The 20,459-nt window shown below is 38.2% G+C and overlaps 1 protein-coding gene across 2 annotated transcripts in view; it reads left to right on the top strand.

Moving 5' to 3' along the window:
- The window catches only part of MATN2 (matrilin 2), a 68,383-nt gene that overhangs the window by 47,481 nt on the left and 443 nt on the right, over window positions 1–20,459 (top strand). The window contains exons 9-26 of one of the 2 annotated variants that reach the window (XM_071421538.1): window positions 1,472–1,594; window positions 2,443–2,565; window positions 2,725–2,847; window positions 3,133–3,255; window positions 3,342–3,464; window positions 3,677–3,799; window positions 5,982–6,104; window positions 6,199–6,321; window positions 6,415–6,537; window positions 6,706–6,828; window positions 7,028–7,150; window positions 7,285–7,407; window positions 7,573–7,695; window positions 9,643–10,056; window positions 12,574–12,726; window positions 16,710–16,781; window positions 17,278–17,382; window positions 17,626–17,721. In XM_071421538.1, coding sequence (XP_071277639.1) covers window positions 1,472–1,594; window positions 2,443–2,565; window positions 2,725–2,847; window positions 3,133–3,255; window positions 3,342–3,464; window positions 3,677–3,799; window positions 5,982–6,104; window positions 6,199–6,321; window positions 6,415–6,537; window positions 6,706–6,828; window positions 7,028–7,150; window positions 7,285–7,407; window positions 7,573–7,695; window positions 9,643–10,056; window positions 12,574–12,726; window positions 16,710–16,781; window positions 17,278–17,382; window positions 17,626–17,721 — 2,439 coding nt within the window. The remainder of the gene's footprint in view (window positions 1–1,471; window positions 1,595–2,442; window positions 2,566–2,724; window positions 2,848–3,132; window positions 3,256–3,341; window positions 3,465–3,676; window positions 3,800–5,981; window positions 6,105–6,198; window positions 6,322–6,414; window positions 6,538–6,705; window positions 6,829–7,027; window positions 7,151–7,284; window positions 7,408–7,572; window positions 7,696–9,642; window positions 10,057–12,573; window positions 12,727–16,709; window positions 16,782–17,277; window positions 17,383–17,625; window positions 17,722–20,459) is intronic. The other variant, XM_071421536.1, reaches the window with a different exon arrangement.

The following is a 20,459-nucleotide window of genomic DNA, read 5'->3' as shown; positions in this document are numbered from 1 at the left end:
CAATTTGCCTTTGTATTTGTCCTTGTGTTTGCCTCCACACTAACCTCTTTAGCCCCATCCAATACCTTGACAGACTTTGCTTCTGTCTGCCACTGCAACTCTCTAGAAAGGGGCCGACAGTAACACAAAAGTATGATTAGTGCACATGTAACAACAATAGGGTCTACCAAAAACAATTTTTTTAGATATTCATCTGTAGTACCACTGAAAATTTAGAAGCAGCCAAATAATGGAGGATTATCAACTTGCAAACGGAAAATCCGTTTTCCTTCCTAGTAACAAGAGACTATTTTTCATTCCTGAGTTATTTTTCTCCAGGCTGTACTTGGAAACCTATCAGCAGCAGAGTACAAGAAGCATTTGGACAACATTCTCAGGCAGATGGTGTGAGTTTTGGGGCTGTCCTGTGCAAGGCCAGTAGTAGGACTTTGATTGGTCCTAGCAAGTCCCTCCCAAATCAGGATATTCTATGATTCTATGAAAATGGTGTTGAGTGCAATAAACTATTTTTTGAATAGCTAACCCTATAACACTATCCTCATATATATTTAGGAAAGATTTGTTCTATTCCTGAGCTCTAGATGAGATGTTGAAACCTCATGAAAATTTTAAGGCTACCATGAAGAGAGTTTTGGCACTTTGCAATTTCCTGAAAGATAAATTGAAAGGAAGGGATTAGCATTTAATATACACCAGTCCTAGTGAGAAAACATCTGGGATGTTCTAGTATTATATACACTGGCTCAAGGATCTTAAGAAAGCTATGGGAACACCTGAATGGTAACCAAATCTGTACCCTGAGTACTCATTACAAAAAAATAAGTGTGTTTAGCCAATAGACAGAAGCAAGTCCTGTTTGCCCTGTGGGAAGGAGCCCTATGTCTTTACATGACATAGAAACACTTGGGAAATTTGAGATGAAAAGTGGACCACATTTGACAGTACTTGTCATTTGCAATTCTTTGTAAAATCTTGAATAGTCCAAGCCAAATCCCACTGACATCTGAGAGATAGTTTTCTTCTTGCTGACACAGGAACTGGGTCAGGTCCACAAGTGAGTTCTGGGGACTGCCACCTTCACTTCAGGCCATTTAGAGACTATTTAAAGAATGTTCACAAGGTAGCTTTTATGTCTTTGCCAGTGTCTTATATAAATCATTGCCAAAATATTTTGGTTTTTTTTAATCCACTTTAATCCAATCCAGACATGGACTCTGTTTAGTTATGTTAAACACAGAAAAGTATGAGTTCTCAACTCTGCTTAAAGTAAATGAAAAGTAGGACCCCTAGGACCTCACTAGGACCTCTTACATTTTATTGAAGCTTTATAATTGGATGAGAAATTGAATTCCTGTTTAGGCAATTCAATGTATTTATATTTACTTGCTTATATGGAATGCAAACACTAGAGATGAAAAATAATTGAGTCGTTATTGGTTAAATTTTTAAATAACTTTGATTGCTCCTGCAGGAGTTGACCATTGTGCTCTAAGTGATCATGGCTGTGAACATTTGTGTGTAAATGGTGACAGATCTTATACTTGTCAGTGTTTTGAAGGATACAGGCTCCGTAACGATGGGAAAACATGTAAACGTAAGTTATTATTCAGCAACTCAGAGTCTAATATTACACACACAGAAGAAATCTGTAAGGTAGGATTGGATTGCCTAAATGTTCAAGGATTTCTAGAGGTCATATTTCCCCTTGGGTGTCATATTTGCCAGCAGTATGGTGATATCTTGAATATGCAGAGGCATCTGAAATAGTACTGAATGCCTACTTTTAGGCACCTGAATCACATCCTAAACATCAGTGACATTTAAAAAATAGCCCTGAAATTGGACAGTTGTGGATCCAAAACTATCCAGAGCTGGGACAACTGTGATTTTCTTCTAAAATTTCAAGGCAAAAATATATAATGTTTATAAAGTCTTACCCAGTATGACGCTTGCAACATTAATGGAAAGTTCATTTTGTCCAACATAGGATAAAGATGATTGCAACAGAAATATCATAATTGGGTTACAAATTTGACTGTATTACACAGTTGTGATGATTGTCAGATATCAAGGAAAAAAACTAATAGCAAATTTTTCTCAACTTTTATAGCATAAGTCACCAAGTGAAGAAGAATCATGGATAAGTCTCAGAAAAACTCACAGGCATTCAGTATTTTCTAGCAGCAATCCCTATAATATCTAATATCAACATCTGCTGTTAAAAAATGCTTACAGAAAAAAAGTAAAGGCATCTAGGTATTACCATGATGAATTAAAAGCTTCTTATTCTTAGCTGCTCTTTCACAACATCACCCTCTTTTGTTATTCTGTGCACAGACAGATTCTGCCTGTCTCAAAAAGTTAGGATACACTAAAAGCAAGCTAACTTTGAACTTACTCCCCTTAACTGACAGAATTTTTAATATATTAAATTATTTCCAGGTAAAAATGTCTGCAAATCAGTCAACCATGGCTGTGAGCATATTTGTGTTAATGCTGACAATTCCTACATCTGCAAGTGTCGTGAAGGATTCGTACTGAGAGAAGATGGCAAGACCTGCAGAAGTGAGTGACTGGTATCTGTTGAACACTTTTGCATGTACAAGGAAGGAAAGGGGTATTTTTTACTTCCTACTGGAAAAGAAGCAACAAACTTCCTTTTGACAGCTACATTTCTCTAACATGTTTTCATTCAAAACCTACATTGATATCAATCATTCCCAGGACAGGACATCTGCAAATCAGTCAGCCATGGCTGTGAGCATATTTGTGTTAATGAAGATGACTCCTATGTTTGCAAGTGTCATGAGGGTTTTCTGCTGAGAGAAGATGGGAAAACATGCAGAAGTAAGTACTCTGAGAATTACTCATAGAATTTTATTTACAGTATGTACATCTGAGAAGCATTCAAACAAATACAAGAGTTTATTGTCATGATAAAGGAGTAGTCTTCATATGTATAATATAGGAATAGTATTTATATATTTATACATTTAGACCTTCCAAATGCTTGTAAGAGACTCTATGGACAAAAATAGTGTCTTTTAATAGATCAACTAACAAACTGGAAACAGAAAATATGATCCATTTGCTGTAGATGTTCTTCAACCAAATATCATCAACTGTTCTCAGATAAAGACATTTGCAGTTCAGTTCACCATGGCTGTGAACATGTTTGTGTTAATGCTGATGAGTCCTACATCTGCCAGTGTTATGAGGGATTTGCACTGAGGGAAGATGGAAGAACATGCAGAAGTAAGTTTCCTTCTTTTTAGTAGATTTCTTTATAATCTGTGCATTTGGAGATATATTTTAAATATGGAAATCTTATTTTTTAACAGATAAAGATGTTTGCAATTCTGTTGACCATGGCTGTGAGCATATTTGTGTGAATACTGATGGTTCATACCTTTGCCAGTGCTATGAGGGTTTTGTACTGAGGGACGATAAGAAAACATGTAAAAGTAAGTTATTTTAATGTTACTATATTTATTATATTCAGACATCTACAGAAAAAACATATTATTTAGAGGCAGTTATTTTTATAGGAGATTTTTCCTTGCAAAAAGAAGAATAAATTCTTTGTTTACTAGGGGTTTACTACTTTTAGTCTTTAAAGTTTTGGAAGTGTTCTTATTCATCAAACTGTAGTAAATAAAATCTAAATTATTTCTAGATAAAGACATCTGCAAATCAGTCAGTCATGGCTGTGAACATCTTTGTGTTAATAGTGATGATTCATACACTTGCCAATGCCATGATGGATTCGTACTAAGGCAAGATGGGAAAACATGCCGAAGTAAGTAGTTTATTAATTAAAGAAGAAATGTATTTTTTGTCTTGTTAGAATATTATTCACTGGTTCATAGTAGCCAGAATAGAATATTTTTATCTATAGACCATAAGACTTGTATGAATTAAGGATTGTTTGAATTAAAGATACATTTCAGAAAAATCAGCCAAGTTTAATGTTTGAATGTAGGTTTTAAAATGTGAAATCTGGACATTCATTTCCAAGTTAAGTATATTGAGTTTTAATCTTGAGCATAGGATGTTGCTACATTTTACTGTACTGTGTTCTTCTGTCTATATTCATGCAGATCATGACTTAACTTGTTCTGTAACCTCTTAGCATGTTTGTGGGTTTTTTTGTAAATTATAAGCAAATGAAACTCCTTCAGGCTTTTTATGTCTTCTAATCTTTTTATAACTCTCTTCTTGCTCCCCTAAAACGTCTGCTGTTTATCAGCATTCTTGTGGATGCACCACAGTGAAAGAAAGTCTTCTAATAGGAGACTCAGCAGGATCCACCGCAGAGGAACAATAACCCATCTAATTCTTATTTGAATCTACCTATCATTTTAAAAATAATTTATCTTTTGTTTAATCTTTTTTTCTTGACAAAAGACAGTGTTAGTCTCTGACCAAAATATTCTGCTAGTACTCACACGCAATTAGTTATCTACCATGATCAAAAGTTATTTAAGATTCTCAGAATTACAGGTGTCCCATGTCCTTAAGGCTGTAAGTACAGCCTTCATTCTTTGTTTCTAAATGTATATCCTTAATTCTGGCTATTTTAAAATACATATGATTTGCTGTTATCCAAAAAGATTCATGTTACCTTTTATCAGCAGCTGCTTTATATTTATTTGCTATTCTCTCAAAAGTAATCTACAAACTTTATTATTTTGTGCTTATTCTGGGTTGTCCATAAAAATATTAAGTAGTATAGAAGCAAAGCGAATTCTCAGAAAGAAAGTTACTTGATAGTTGCCCATCTAGAATTGGTTCTGAAGCCTTTTCTAGCCAGAGTTAATCCAAGCCAAGCCAGTGTAGGTGGCTTTTTGGGGGTGTCTAGTAAAATAACCTTAAATAGTGCAATCATTGACAGTTTTTATTATTATTATTATTATTTCCCTCTTGCATCCCAAAATAGTCTGGCTCATACTTACTTTCAGCTACATAAAATTTATCCTTCTGAAGTAATAGTCATGTCTGCTGCTGGTCTGTATTTTATTCTGTTTATAAACAAATGTTTCTGAGTTGTGCACAGCTGTGTATAAGCAGATGCTAATTTTTACTTATGTTGTAATTTCTCCCTTATCTACTGTGACCAGATCTAGTTTAGATTGCCATATCTTAAATATAATTATTTTTGAGTTAGAATATTGTCTTATGTAGTAGCTTTTGGAATTTTTCTTTTGGTAGCAGGAGACCCCCAAGAAATTTGGCTCAGGTTGAAGTTCTTCTAAAAACACAAACCTCAAGAGTCAAATTGAACTTGGCTCTCAGGAGGCCACTTTTTGTGTAAAGGTAGTTCTCCATTAGAAACTGATATTTCTTTTGTGTGGCATGAAGAAGAAAAAGGGAATGCTGGTAGATGGCTCCACTTTCTTCTGCACTTTCTCCCCATCTATCCTTTTTGAAGAGGTTTTAACCAAGTGGTTTAACATCGCAGTCATACAAGTCCTCGCATCAATTTTCAGCAATCCAGTTAGATTTTGTTTATTGTCTTATATAAGTAGTTCCTGTTCTTTCAGGTTTTGTTTATGCAGACTCTTGGCACTGATATAAGGATGTCAAGAATTATGGTTAAATCATGTCCTGTGGTGTTTTTCTTAGTTTTGTTTTTACCAGCATGCATTTATGCTAAATGACTGTACTAAATTACTCCCTCATTTCACTCTTAGTGCTCTTAATGTAAACTCCTCCTCCTTAATCGAGTCAGATTAATCCTAAAATGGTTTATTTTCAGTTGGAGGTCATCCGAACCATGACGTTCTGGTCAGATGATAAAGAATAGATACTCAATGTAAGCTAAGATGTCCATCATTTAACTAGTGTGAGAGAGATTTGCTTTCAATTTGCAAGCTTCCATCTCTTTTTGCTCATGGGATTGATACCCCAGTCATTGTATTTATTTAAAAAAAAAAAAAATTAACTAACAAGCCATGTAAATATTATCTAACTATTCCCAGGCAAGGATATTTGCAAATCAGTCAACCATGGCTGTGAACATGTGTGTGCTAGTGCTGGTGATTCATTTGTTTGTAAGTGCCAGGAGGGATTCCAGCTAAGAGAAGATGGAAAAACTTGCAGAAGTAAGTAGTCTGATATTTATCAACATACTCTTTATCTGCAGCTCATGCTCGTGTAGAAATGGGCTAACCAGCAAAAGCTGTCATCTGTTTTCAGATAAAGATCTTTGCAAATCAGTCAACCATGGCTGTGAACATGTTTGTGTTAATTCTGGTGATTCCTATACCTGCAAATGCCATGATGGGTTCCTACTGAGAGAAGATGGGAAAACCTGCAGAAGTAAGTAGCACAGGAACTTAATTGGATGAATTACACATTCAGTAATCAAGGCCTCTGCTGGTGTGTGCTGACTACAAACTCTCCTGTTTGCAGACAAGGACATTTGCAACTCAGTTGACCATGGCTGTGAACAAGTTTGTGTGAATACTGAGAATTCCTACACCTGCCAGTGTCATGAAGAATTCATACTGAAGGAAGATGGAAAGACATGTAGATGTGAGTAGCCTGAGCTATAAAAGTATGCTTTTATTTGAGGCCTTTAAGTGTTGTGGGTGTGAGTGCACACATGTATGTTTGTGATTTCCAACTATTTGGGCTGGTTTAAAAAAGATACCGTCTCTCCCTAAGAAGCCTCACCTCACAAACCCCATCCACTTTTCTCAGATAAGGATGTTTGCAACTCAGTCGACCACAGCTGTGAGCATATTTGTGTTAATACCGGTGATTCCTATGTCTGCAAGTGTCATGAAGACTTCATACTGAGGGAAGATGGAAGAACTTGCAGGAGTAAGTTATTTAATCTTGTTTTGTACTTCCTGATCTGTTAATGAAACACACTACGCAACAGTAGTGTGCCATTTGTGTCCTTGTTATAGAATCAGCTTAATGTGAGCTCCTTCATAGAAAATCATAGCCAAATTTTTTATATTTTGTGAAATTTATTTACTTAGCTAACTGTGCTAAATACAATTTTCATTATTCCAAGGTAAAAATGTCTGCAAAACAGTCACCCATGGTTGTGAACATGTCTGTGTTCCAACTGGCGATTCATACATGTGTCAGTGTCACAAGGGATTTATATTGAGGCGAGACAGGAAAACATGCAGGAGTGAGTAGCTGAAACTTCTATGGGGAATATGTTTTTCAGTCTTAAAAGAAATGACATACTTACTTTCACTCAAAGCTTGACAGTTTTGTATTAGAGAAATAGTCTAATAAGGGGATTCTCTTAACAATTCTCAGATAAAGACCTGTGTAAATCCATTGACCATGGCTGTGAACATGTGTGCATTAATAATAACAACTCGTACAGCTGTCAGTGCCATGAGGGCTTTGTCCTGCGACAAGATGGGAGGACATGTCGAAGTAAGTAACTCATTATGTCTGTCAGCCCCTCTTCTCTGGCATTGCTACATAAATTAGCAAAGATATTGTACTCCTTTATCATATGTTCTTCAGATATCCTGTTTGGGGTCTTTGGATTTATAAAATATTAAATAGAATACAGATAAATACTTCAATTTTTCCTAGGTAAAGATGTCTGTAAATCAGTTGACCATGGTTGTGAATATGCGTGTGTTAATAATGGCGATTCCTATATCTGCAAATGCCAGGAGGGGTATGTACTAAAAGAGGATCAGAAAACATGCAGAAGTAAGTATATTTTATTTTGAAAGCATTTGTTTCTTTTATTTCTAAAATTAATTTACCTCCCTTCAAAAAAATTATAGAATCATAGAATGGTCTGTGTTGGAGGAACCTTATTAAAGATCACTTAGTTCAATCTCCCTGCTGATGGCAAGGGCACCTTCTACTAGACCAGGTGTCTCCAAGCCAAATACAGCTTGGCTTTGAACACTGCCACAACCTCTCATTTCAAAGATGATATAATATTTGAAATCCCAGGGCATATGTGTGTGGCAGAAAATGTCACAAACAATTAGCTTGATGCTCACATAAGCAAAAATCTATCAAATTGGAAGAGTTGTTTTAGTACAGTAATAATTCTTTTAAAACATCAGGGAAAAGCCAAAAGGGAATCTTATTATCAAGGAATGTACATTTTAATCAGGTCCATATACTGTGGGTCTTTTATCTTTATGTACTACATTTTAAAATCTCATTAATTTTATTTGCTTATCTTCCAACATAACATGTATTTATCTCATCATCTTTTAATACTTGGAGGAGAAATTCTACTGGAATTCAGTAAAAACATTTATTCTGCCAAAAATGGATGCCTTAGTTGAGAAGACTGTGATTAGGATGGTAACAAGTTCTGGCTGTTCTCGATCCTAACTGACACCATGCACGATGCTGTCCTTTCTTGACTTATGCAGTGGTATTGAGGTGGTTCTGATATGTACATTAATTTCATTTTCATCACCTTAGTACATGTGAGGTGTCTTTTTCTCAGATGACTGCAAGAAGGATTTCTTGAGCAGTTTTAAAATAGATATTTCCTAAGAAGAGAAGTCCAGGCTTTAAAGCTGAAAATCTGTTATTTGTACTTTGACTTGGTAACAAATATCTCCAATAATTTCTACAGAGTGATTTCTGCTGAATAATTCTCTTTTGTGTAGTGCTTACAGCATTCTGCCTGTACAAAGATCAGAGATGAGTGGAGGTCAAAGTTTATTTGGTCCAGACTAAGAAGCAAATCTTACATTCCTTAGTATGGCATATTTTCCCTGGAAGCTACATTGATCCAATAGGAACTAGCTCCAATAGGAGTCCTGCAACTAGCCTTTGCACAAAACACACTAATCTCTGCCTGCTGAAGGCAATTCCTCTCCAGAATTTAAAACAAAACAAAGCAAAACAAGACAACCCACCTGGCAGAAGCAGTCTGCAGCTTGGAAGACATTCTGCAATCTCTAAAATCCCTAACCTTGTTATTGATGCCCTACAAACTACTTTGATTTTTGCATGTGCATTTGCAAAAAAGTATGAGAAATACAAATTTTACAAATTTGCCTGTCTTCTGACAAACTCCCAGCTCTAATGGGTCAACCAGAAATACAGCAGCAATACGTAAGTCTTCTACATAATTACAAAATTGGTAGACACAAGCAAAAAAACCCTTAGCTCGCCAATACTGATTCTCTCAATAATTAAATAGTTTTAAAACTATTTTATAACGCCTGCAACACTAATGCAACTTCAGTGATTCTCTTCCATGTCTCTTAGTGCTGACAAATTTGACAAATGCAAGCTTAGTATACAGGCTTATCTCTGGAAGAAAATTATGGCAACTCTGTCAATGTGCTAGCTATGTTCTTCAGTTCTCTTCACTGAAGAGTAATTCTAAACATTTGCTGATTGTTGAAGCATTTTTAACAGATGTAGTATTCTGCAAAGCAGAATATGTCTCAGTAAATATTTGCTGTGGTTATAATTTTGTTAAATTCTCAGTCATTGGACCACTCTTAGCTTTTGAGACAGACTGTACACAACATCTTCAGACACATTGTGACAGTAGGAACAGCCAGGAACAGGGTACTTTAAATGATCCCTGAATTTTTGCCAGGGTATCTGGATCCCTTTCCCAGTCTTGTGGACTTTTTTCTTGATCTGTACACTCTGTTGCTCTTTTCACAGGATGCACTGAAGGCCCAATTGACCTGGTGTTTGTGATTGATGGATCAAAAAGTCTTGGAGAGGACAATTTTGAAATTGTAAAACAATTTGTCTCAGGAGTCTTGGATACACTTGAGATTTCACCCAAAGCTGCTCGAGTTGGTTTGCTTCAGTATTCCACTGAGGTTCGTACAGAGTTTACATTAAAGCAGTTCAGCTCAGCCAAAGACATGAAGAAAGCTGTGTCACAAATGAAATACATGGGCAGAGGTTCCATGACAGGACTGGCACTGAGGCAAATGTCTGAGAGAAGCTTCACAGAGACAGAAGGAGCAAGACCATTCTCAGCAAATGTGCCTCGAATCTCCATTGTGTTTACGGATGGACGGGCCCAGGATGAAGTGTCTGAGTGGGCTACCAGAGCAAAGCAACGTGGTAAGTGGATGTTTGGTGTCAGTGTTTTTATTGTCTCATTCTAAAAGGCAAATATTGTTAGGAATAAGATGCAGTAACAGTTTGGATGTCTAATCAAGAGAGTGTTTGCCAAAGCAGTCTGGCCAGTACAGTGACAGTGGCCACTGTCCTGCACATCAGATCTTTGTGTTCACAAGGGCCTTTGCTGCCAGACACGTGCATTCTCCCACAGCAGGACTCTTGGGGAATGCCTCACCACGGGTAGTGGTGCCACCCACCTGGCGTGCCCTGAGTGTATCCTCTGTACCCTCTGTACCCTACCCTGTATCCTCTAAGGGTAGACATTAGATTCAGAGACATGGGAACACTGGGAACTTCATCAAAAATTTTAGGAAAACAAGAAAAGAAACCCCAAGCTGTCTCTTCAAAATACAGCAATCTATTCTTGTGAGAAATACTATGGTAATAATTTGCTATATTTATGTTTATAGGGTATATTATTTATTTTTAACCAGTTTTATAGCACTAATGGTGTTCTGGAAGGAAGAGGACTCTTTTGGAAAGAATATAGCTGTAGTGCTGTCTATCTTACTGTTTCTACATGCCTATATGCTGAAATGTGACTGAAAACTGGTGATTTTTAATTTCTAATATGTTTGGGCAGACATCCATCCTTCAGAACACCTGTACCACAAATCAGAATCTTTTCATCTGTTTAGCAGAGTGAACTGAAAATTTTCAAAACTTGTCAAGAAAATAAACAATCTCTTTTTTCTTTGCTAAACCTTTTTTTTTTTTTTAATTTTATGAGAAACTGCTTTAAGAACTATGGCTGATAGTCCACAAGACAGAGAAAATAGCCAGACTTCAAAAGATTTTCCACATCTTTTTTTCTGTGCTTGTTTTATTGATTTGACATATTAATCAGAATTTGATACATGATTGGTAGAGCATTGATCAGGATCAATACCTCTCTATAAGGAGAAAAGGGGAAAACACCCAAGGATATGAGAAGGGCACGTGCTAACAAGAGTGGCATTCCAAAGAAAGATAAAGTGATTTTAAAAACTTTAAAACCCCCAAACATTTACAGGCTTGCTAGTGAGATGACACTACATGGAGGATTTACAGAAGGAAAGAAGTACAAACCAACTTCTTACTTTTTGAATGAAACCTCAGCTCTGGACTGCTTACACTGACTCTGCAATGCTACAAACCAAACCCACTCCCTGTGTAATTGCAGCAAAACCAATAGAGTAATGCTCAATATGAAATGGACCTTGAATACTTTATCACTGATATCCCCAAGTCTTTAAATAGCAATAACTTCAGCAATAACTGGTGCATCCATTAAATTGAGATAGCTTCTGGTGGACAATTTCCTTTCCTGGATAAAGTGCAGTGGTAGGCAGATTCATGAAGAAAAGTAAGGAGATACATTAAAAGTTAAAAACTTGGAAAATGCATATTTTGAGGTGTTATCAGGCCCACAATTCTTCACCAAAAAGGTTAAAAGTTGCAATTCAGTGAGTGTGCAGCAGTTATCATCTCATGTTAAACAAAGATATCAAACCTCCTCATCTCAAGTTTTATCTGAAACCAACCAGAGAAGGCAGCTTCTTCTCTCGAATCATGTAAGAGCTATGAAGCTCATAGCTGTACTATGAATCACAAAATCAGTACTTGTTGTGGACACTTTCTAAGCCAGAACTGATATAAAGAGAAATGTTCTATCAGATCATATGCTCATGAGCATAAAAACATAACTACTGGAAAAGAGATTATTGAAGATCTCTATATTTTGTAGTTATTGCTTGTTTAAAATCTATCTGCTGAGAGGGCTCTGAATCACTCCCTCCTTCCCTGCTTCCAGAGTTAAGAAAACTACACATCCTCACTTACCTTCTCCCTAGCACGTCTGCTGTGGAAATACTTGTCCTTAGCATCCCTGTTGTAAGGCTTTTTCTTTCCTAGCCCCATAAATTTCTGTTTTCCCATTCTTACCCCCCTGCATGGGCCTTCCAGCCTGTTAGTGCCCCTCAGAGAGCAAGAATCAAGTCTCATTGTGCTCTGAGGATTTCAATGAAGCACTTAGGTATATTTCTGAAAAATTACTGCCATCTTTCAGGATTCTGCCCCATTTGCTAATATGCAGCAGTTTTTCCCATCAACCCTGCATTGCATATACCCTACAGACACACACAAACCAGGGACTTGCAGTGCAATTGTGAGGCTGAACTGTGTGTTCTCTTGGATTGTTTGTAATACTCTTTCTGGGACCATTTACTATCAGTAGTGGCCAGGCAAGTGTCATCTCTTTAACACAAAAACTGTATATCAAATTACAGCAAACAAGAGAGTTTCTGCAAATCTCCCAGTAATTACAACATATTAAGCCTCTTCACTGATTTTAAAGTTATAGATAATATACATTTCTTGGGCTTTCCCTTTCTCTCTTATTTTCCTTTCATGGACGAACAAGTGCTTTGAGTTAGAACTGCTGAAATAATAAGTATGTGCAATTTCTTTTGAATCCAGGTATAATCATCTATGCCATTGGAATAGGGAAAGCAATTGAGGAAGAACTGCTGGAAATTGCCTCTGAGCCATCATATAAACATCTCTTTTATGCTGAGGATTTCACAGCTCTGGAGGACATAAGTGAAGAGCTAAGAGCCCAAATCTGTGAAGGTAAAAAAAATTCCATTTTCCTTATAGAAGTGAATGTTTTCAGGTGTTTTGCTTTTTTGGATTTTTCTGCCCTTGAATACATGAAGAATATATACTGTTAATCCATCACTGGGTAAATTATCTTCCCTTTATTTTCATGAAAGTTGCATAAAATGTACAATTCTATGCCTAGAAGAATTAATCACTTCTTCTCTTTTCTATTTCTCTGGTTAAGTCAGCCATGCAATGAACCCCACTCCACCAAATAAACATTATATATTTCATTAGGAATGTGGGATAATAATCAGGGATTTGTAGTACCTTAATGAGAATTTAAAAAAAATCCTAAGACCAGCAGCAAAAACCGAAACCACAGCAAAATAAATCATCAAGACCTGTTGTGTGTATTTATAGACTAAAAATAGTACATTGAACATACATTCATAGCTACATACATCCAAGAGTGGATGTCAGTTTTGCATAAGCTCTGAGTTTTGCTACACAAATGTGGAAGATTTGTTTCAGAAAGCACCCTTCTTCATTCTGGAACAAACAGCTTTTATATAAACATTCCCAGATGAAGTTTTGCAAGGGGAAGGGGGAATCTGAGCTGACATGAAAGCTATGGAGCCAGAGAGAGGACAGCATATCGCTCCCACTCACACATTTACAAGACTCAGTATTTTTTTGCACATTCAAACTGGTACCTGAAGCAAAATTCAGAAACAACACATGGAATGATGTTTGTCATAAGATTAGAATTGTGCAAGATTATTTAATTTTCACTAGATTTTATCTGGTTGTTTTTCTTGGAATTAAATCCAAACAGATGTTGCCTTTTTTTTTTTCTTTTACATTATTGTATAAAATTAGCTGCAGGACATTTCTTTATACAGATCTCAAGAAAGAATCTGTAAAAAAGACTTTGAGGATGTTTCTTAGCTTGCATACTCTTTGTCCTTCAGTCCTAAGAAGTCTTAGTTTCATCTTTCTGAAATACTAAAGGATAACATAAAACCAAGTCAGTTCAATTAACCTTATTAGGCAGACAATCTTCCAATGACAGCATGTCATCTTAAAAGCTTTTGGAGAAGCCAAACCCAAAACTATCTGGCAGCCTGAACAATAATTCTCACTCATTAGCAAACCCCAGTATAATAACTCTCACTGACCAGCAAACCCCAGAGCTCAGGGATGGAAATGCATCCTTCAGGTACCCACAACAGTGGTTAACAACCACATTTTTTTTCCTTTTAACTATATTATTTAAAATATGAAAAAAGAAGTAAATCCTGCCCCTTTGTGGCAGTTTCTTGTCTACACCTCCAGTAACTGGGCAGCACTGGTGCTTCAGCTTCTGTCCTACCCCTCTCTCAACAACAGGCAATGAATGCCTCACACCTGTGAACTGAGGACTGACCAGCCTTGTTTTTCTGGACACTCCAGAACTACCTATTACTCATCAACTCACTCCACCAGAAATTCTGCCTCCAAACGTGTTACACAATCTAAAAGTTCTTTTTTTTTTATTCCCTCTGTTGTATACAGCACACTTTTTCTCCTCCTTTGCAATAGCGATGACTTTTATCTTTACTGCAGCTTTGGTCCTTAGCTGAGGTCTTCTGAGGCTCCACCTTGTGAGAACAGTAGGAGATCCTGTTCTCATGGACTCCACTGACAGAGCCTCTCATCCCTAATCCCAGCTGTGGATGCACTGCATGTTTCCAACTAAAGTAGAAGTTCTCCAAATGTTTTTTTGAGAGTTAGGCTTTTTTCTTTTATTCTGCAAGAAAGCATCTGCCTTGTAAAATAGCTGCTGATTATTATTAATTATTCTTGATGACTAGTAGTAAAGGCAAAAAAGGAGGGGCTTTTTTTCCTCTTGCCTCTTATTAAAAGGAATTCAGTTGGAAGGTTCCCATTCAGTGCCTTGGTTAATGTTAATTTCTCATCTGACTGGAAGCACTAACGAGGCTCCAGCAATGTCATACATAATACGCACTCAATATGATTGCAGCTTCAGCCCTGGGCATGTGCATTGTGGGAGCTTTTAATTACATGGCCATATACTATTTTTGTCACAAGACCCCAGCCCTGATCAGATGACAGTACTCAGCAGCCAGCTGGTTAACATTCTGTTCTCCTTCCAAATTGTGGATCGTTATCAGTTCAGCAAATATTCAGACACTGCTTTTGATGACACTCTCACAGGCTCCTCCTAACAAATCAGTGGTTTTTTTACAAAACAGAACACTAAAAACCAACATTCAACTTCAGCATTGTTCCCCAACAAATTTATTCATTGCATTGACTTCACCAAGGGATTCAGGGTGATCAGCCTCTGTCACTACTTGTGTGTTTATTCAGCTTCACAGAGGCAATGAAATCAGAAATCTTAGAGCCCCAACTACTCTTCAAGCCTGAAGAGGAGTTTCTTAAATGCCCAACTGCTATTCCAAAATGGAGACCTCCTGCCACACCTCTACCAGTGCATCTGTCATTTTTCTGTCCCTAATTACATGTCCATACCAGCCCAGTGTCCAAAGCTCAAACATTTCAGGTCAGTTCCTCTGCCCTTCCTAAACAAGCCCCTCATTAGCTTGCAGCTCCTGAACAACTTCTAGAGCAAGTCATTACCCAGGGTCAAACACTCAAAATTCATCTTACCTGCTCTATTGCTCCTACAACAGAAATCTTCACCATCCTTGTTCCCATTTGATCATTCTTCAGCTAGACTCTATTTCTCATTGGTTTCATTCCCTTGTGATCTCATCCCACGCCTGTCTGCCCTGAACTCTTCACCAAATTCTGAGTTCCTTCCAGCAGCTGGTTCCCATGCAGACTGAGATATCTATAGCTCTCTATATAAATATTGTAGTTCTGCTGCCTGGTCTCTGGTCTCCTTATTCAACCACTCATCTGTTCTTCCCTGATATTCATGCTCAGTAATTTCAACCTCCACTCAAAAGGGCCTCATCTCCTTCCCAGTGCAATTTAGCACAGCTGTATATTATTATGCATCTGTCAAAACTGACTAAACCAGCAGGGACTCCAATAGTTATAGCAAACCTGGATGTCACAGAAGCATCTTCCACCTCCCTACTGCATCTTCATGGCATCATCATCATGCAAGTTTGCACTGTCACCTTTTACCCCCATGCATTCACTTTTAGGGAAGGAGCTCTGGGTTCCAGAGGAGGGGCTGTGTCCCAGATGCTCCATCACCCTGGCATCATGGGTCACGTGCAGTTGTTAAACACCTGCTCTTCAGCTCATCTGGGCCATGAAGGGCCCCGGAGTCAGTGGACTGTGTTTATTTCCTAGGGAAGGACCCACGCCTAAGGAACCGCAGCCGCCTCCACGCTGCCCTCTGGCGGCAAGAAAGGGGCAGGGCACACAATGGCTGCGGTTCCGCCTCCCAACAGGTTTCTGTTTCCTCTCCATCTCTTGACTGAAAAGATCGGGGTGCGGACTCTGAAATAAATCCTTACATTTTAAGGGCTGTGCTTCATGAATTAAAAAATGTGTATTTTTTCCCTGTAGTGTATCAAATAGACTCTGCTGCACCCTTCTCACCTAAAAACTCCCAACTCCCTGATCAATGTTTCCCATTATAAAGAAGAAAACTGAAGGACAGGAAAAAACTTTTTCTTTCTCCAAGCAATGTTCTTATTCAGTTCACCCCAAAGGATGATGGATGATAATGAAACATGAAAGAATTTTCACTGTAGGACACAAAGTAGATTGCTGTCACTTCAGATTGCTTCACTATTATTAAATAATCACTTTGGTTTTGGAGGAATTATTCTGATAGTCTGAGTTGAAGGGCAAATTGTGGAGTTTCAACACTGGACCTCTTCTAAATTACACAGGTATGAGGCATTCTCTGTGTGTTATGAAAGACAAATATCAAGCTACTGGCAAGAAACATCAATTATAGGGAATGTGAACATTTTTATTGCTCTTTTGTGATATCATTTCCTTTGGAAATTTCTATCTACCAGCCTTGAGAGAGTCACCTCACCAGCAGGATGCATCATCTGGGAGGCTTCATAGGACTGGTCCACAGCCTTCAGGTTGGCTGTTTTAACTCGTGTCCTCACCTGCTGCCTTTTTATGCTGCCTTCTGTAGAGAACTCTCCCAATTCAGCTAAAATGGTTTATCCCATGTCCCTGCCTCCTCGTCCCTCTGAGTCACCCTGCAATGTGAAAAATGGAGATTCACTATAAGAAAAGCATGGCTGCATGCTTCTTACATCATCTGAATGAAATACTTCATGGGGAGGCTTGTATTTCAACACTGGGCTTCACACTTAAAGCATGTTCAGCTTTCTATCACTTCGGTTTTTCACAGGAACCTTCACAATTCCCTTTCAGTTTTGCAACCCACAACTTATATCATGCATATAGTAAATACAGCCTAACAGCCTGATTCCTTCATAGCTTTGTATCCCTAATCCTTTCCTTGAATGAGATTACTTACTAATTAAGGAGAACTCGGTGCATGCAAGTAGGAAAAAAATTATAATTTAGTGGGTCTGATTTTTAGAGTGTTGGGGGGGTTTCCTGCAGGACCTGAATCAACCACAATAGCCATCACAGATGTCATTGACTGTCCACATCTTGCAGTACACCACAAGTATCTTTTTGAAGACAGTCACATCCACTCAACAACAGGTAATTGGGTTCCTTTGTTTAGAACAACCCAGACTGTTCTTTGAACATGGAGGAGTACACATTGTGTACTGTTTTCCAGTACCAACAGAATCTGCCTCAGGGTGTTCCTTGGGATGTTGACCTGTTTTGAGAACAGGCAGCTGTAATAAACCTGCTCTGCATTTATAATGCCTTGTCATTTCCTCCCCATCCTATTCAATTTATTCAGCATTTAGCCTATACTTAAGTGTTTCTGTTTTTCAGCAAAAGCCTCAAAAGACAATGACCAGTGCAAATGTGAAAACCTTGTGACATTCCAGAACTATGCAACCAGTGAAGTAAGAAAACTCACCCAGCGATATATCCTTTCTGAGTAACTGCTTCTTACAGGTAAGGTAAGAAAGGCAGGTTAAAACAAACTACATGTTCTTGGATCAAGGCTAAACTGCCTCCATAGCTATAAACAGTTTATTGTTATGAAAATCTAAACTACGTAATAGTTGCCAATAAGCAAGGCCTTTAACTTTTGATCTGCTTCTCCTTCATAGAAGGAACCAAAATATTAACAAGGATCTTGAATTTTAATAACTCCTTACAGTAAACACCTTCAGGAATAGCAAAGAAACAACTGGTCAAATTCAAGACTAACATGCTTTGCTTTGGGTTACTTCTTCAGATGCTACTGAAATAGTATTTACTGGCTACAGGGGTACAGGGGATGTTTCCCTGCTGAACTCCTTGGTAAGGCACATATGCAGAGAGTCATTTAAAACCATACTCTAGATAAGGAGGAAATCAGAGGACTCAGGTTTGGTTAATCTTGCATTAAAAGAAATGCAGATAAAAGTTAGCAAAGTGCAGATCACTAGCTTCTGCCACTCAGTCTATTTCAAGGGAGCTGCTAGTGCAGCAGCCTTTACCCAGCCTGCAATATCCACACCTCAGGAAACAGCAGCAAACTGGCAATACAACTCATTGTGCACTATTTATGCAGCAAATTCCTGTCTTCTTCACGAAAGCTGCTTCTGATCAAATAAACGCTAACAAGACATCACATCTTCTACTTGAGTTGTGTAACTGTGTGCAAGAGCAGTAAGCACTTTTCCTCTGCACAGAGGAGTGCAGTGATACCAACAGCTCATCACTGCTTCCCAGACAGAACAGCTTCAGACTGTGAACAGGCAGTCCAGAGGCAGGCAAGCAGAGCCCTTGGTGGCTGGTAACCTGATGCAGAACATTGCCTTCCCTGCAACAGCCAGCCTATCTCTCACCTTCCCAAGTAAATCCTTTGGCAGACATTTAAGGAATTATGTTCTAATCACTTTATTTAATAACTCCATGCAAAGCAGATTTCATAAAAGAGGAGAAAGCCATCGTGGAAGGTTATTGCTAGGTGCTTCAAATGCTCATCAACACACATACTGCTCTGACAGGACTTCTTCCAACAAATTTGGAGAAAAATTTCTAGGTTATTTCCCACATCCTTAAGTGTTACATGACATGCAGCATTCTGGCCTGCATGCTGACAAGAAAGACCAATTCTTGCCCCTTCAGAAGCTCTTTACCATAATCTCCTGCAGCTGAGCTGTGAGGAGGTCTGAGCTTACTCAAAGAACTTAGTTACTAAGCTTAGAAGCTTAGCAACGAGTGCTTTTTTGCTTTACCATTTGAGCAGGCAACTGTGATTTTTACTCCAATGGCTCAAGGTAATGGAAAACCTGTCAATACCAAACCAGAGACTAGAAATTTTGATAGAAATAGTGCTAAGCACTTCCTCAGAGCACTGTGCAGTTGCTGCTTTGAAGAGTATGAACAATCCAGTTTCCTCTTTATTACAAACCTAATTTCTCTGCCTTATCTCAAGAGCAAGCTCAGGTATGAGGTGCTACACTAGTCCTTGGTAACTGCAGACTGCTGGCTAGTCCTCATCCAGAGATCTGGGGGGTGGGGGAGGGAGAACTGGCTACAAAAGTAGCTCCACTTACACAATACAGATTCAGAGGGACCAGTCCAAACTGTTTTGTGTCCAGCTACATTAACTTTTATCAGTAAGTTGAGTGCAGTTTCACTGTTTCAACTTTGCCTCTGTGAACACTTGAGAAATATGGCTGCTGAAGAAAATACAGTTCACATGGTGCTCCTATGCAGAGTAACCTTGCCACAGCAGACAGATGAGCAATTACCAAACCCAATGTCCAAGCAGACCAAACACCCACAGAAGCAAGATACACACCCTTGCTCCTAACTAGCAAGAGATTTTCCTGCTGACAATGAGGGGGACAGTACATGTAGCTGTTCTGGCCAACCTCTAGAGGCCAAATTCTATTTGCCTGTCTGCCCTAAAAAATTCCTAACAGCAATGTGCCAATTTGTAGATCCCAATTTGTATGTCCCAATTTGTATGTCCAGTTCTCCATTTTCCCTTGTGCAAGATGTTAAAATGTTGAAATCAAGACTCTAGGTAAACAAGCAAGGAGTGGGGTGCAGCAAATTCTTCCTTCTGAGGTAGATCTCAGTGACTTCAGATCTCACTTGATGCTAGGCCTCTTCCTCTCAGCTTCCCCTGGCTGCAGCCTTTCCATGGCACTCAGAGGGGCTGAAGTAAACAGTACTGGTCCAACATCTTCCTGCAGGAGACAGCATTCCTGCCAACTGGAAATGCTTATCAGGAAAGGGATACTGTACACTACTTTGTATTGCTACAACTTTTTACTGCAACTGGAACCAGCCCTAGATCCCATGGACTTTGTTGTGCTCTATTCCACATTTGCCTGGAAACCACTGTCACAACTGTGGACAGGAACAGATCATGAGGAGCATTCTTACTGGGGTCTCAGAGCCCCATAGTTCTATAATCTATTACTAGTTATGTGCAGTTTTCCACATGATTAAGTGAAACATTTTTAAACAGCATTAACTAGATAAGTATTTACCTTCACTTTAAAATAGAGAAAACCAATCAATTTGTAGAACCAGCCTTTTTAATAAACTACAGTCTGAACTCCATGTCAAGGTAAACCTGTTAAATAATGGAGCTTTCTCAACTCAGCTGATCAAATCAAAAGAAAATAAAGGAATATTGTATGAGAAAGAAACTA

The sequence above is a fragment of the Agelaius tricolor genome, unplaced genomic scaffold (genome assembly GCF_023055355.1).
Source record: "Agelaius tricolor isolate 1412-34295 unplaced genomic scaffold, bAgeTri1.0.p SCAF_2, whole genome shotgun sequence".
NCBI lineage: Eukaryota > Metazoa > Chordata > Aves > Passeriformes > Icteridae > Agelaius > Agelaius tricolor.
Note: the sequence above shows the minus strand (reverse complement) of the source record. Positions and strands in the feature narration are given on the sequence as shown.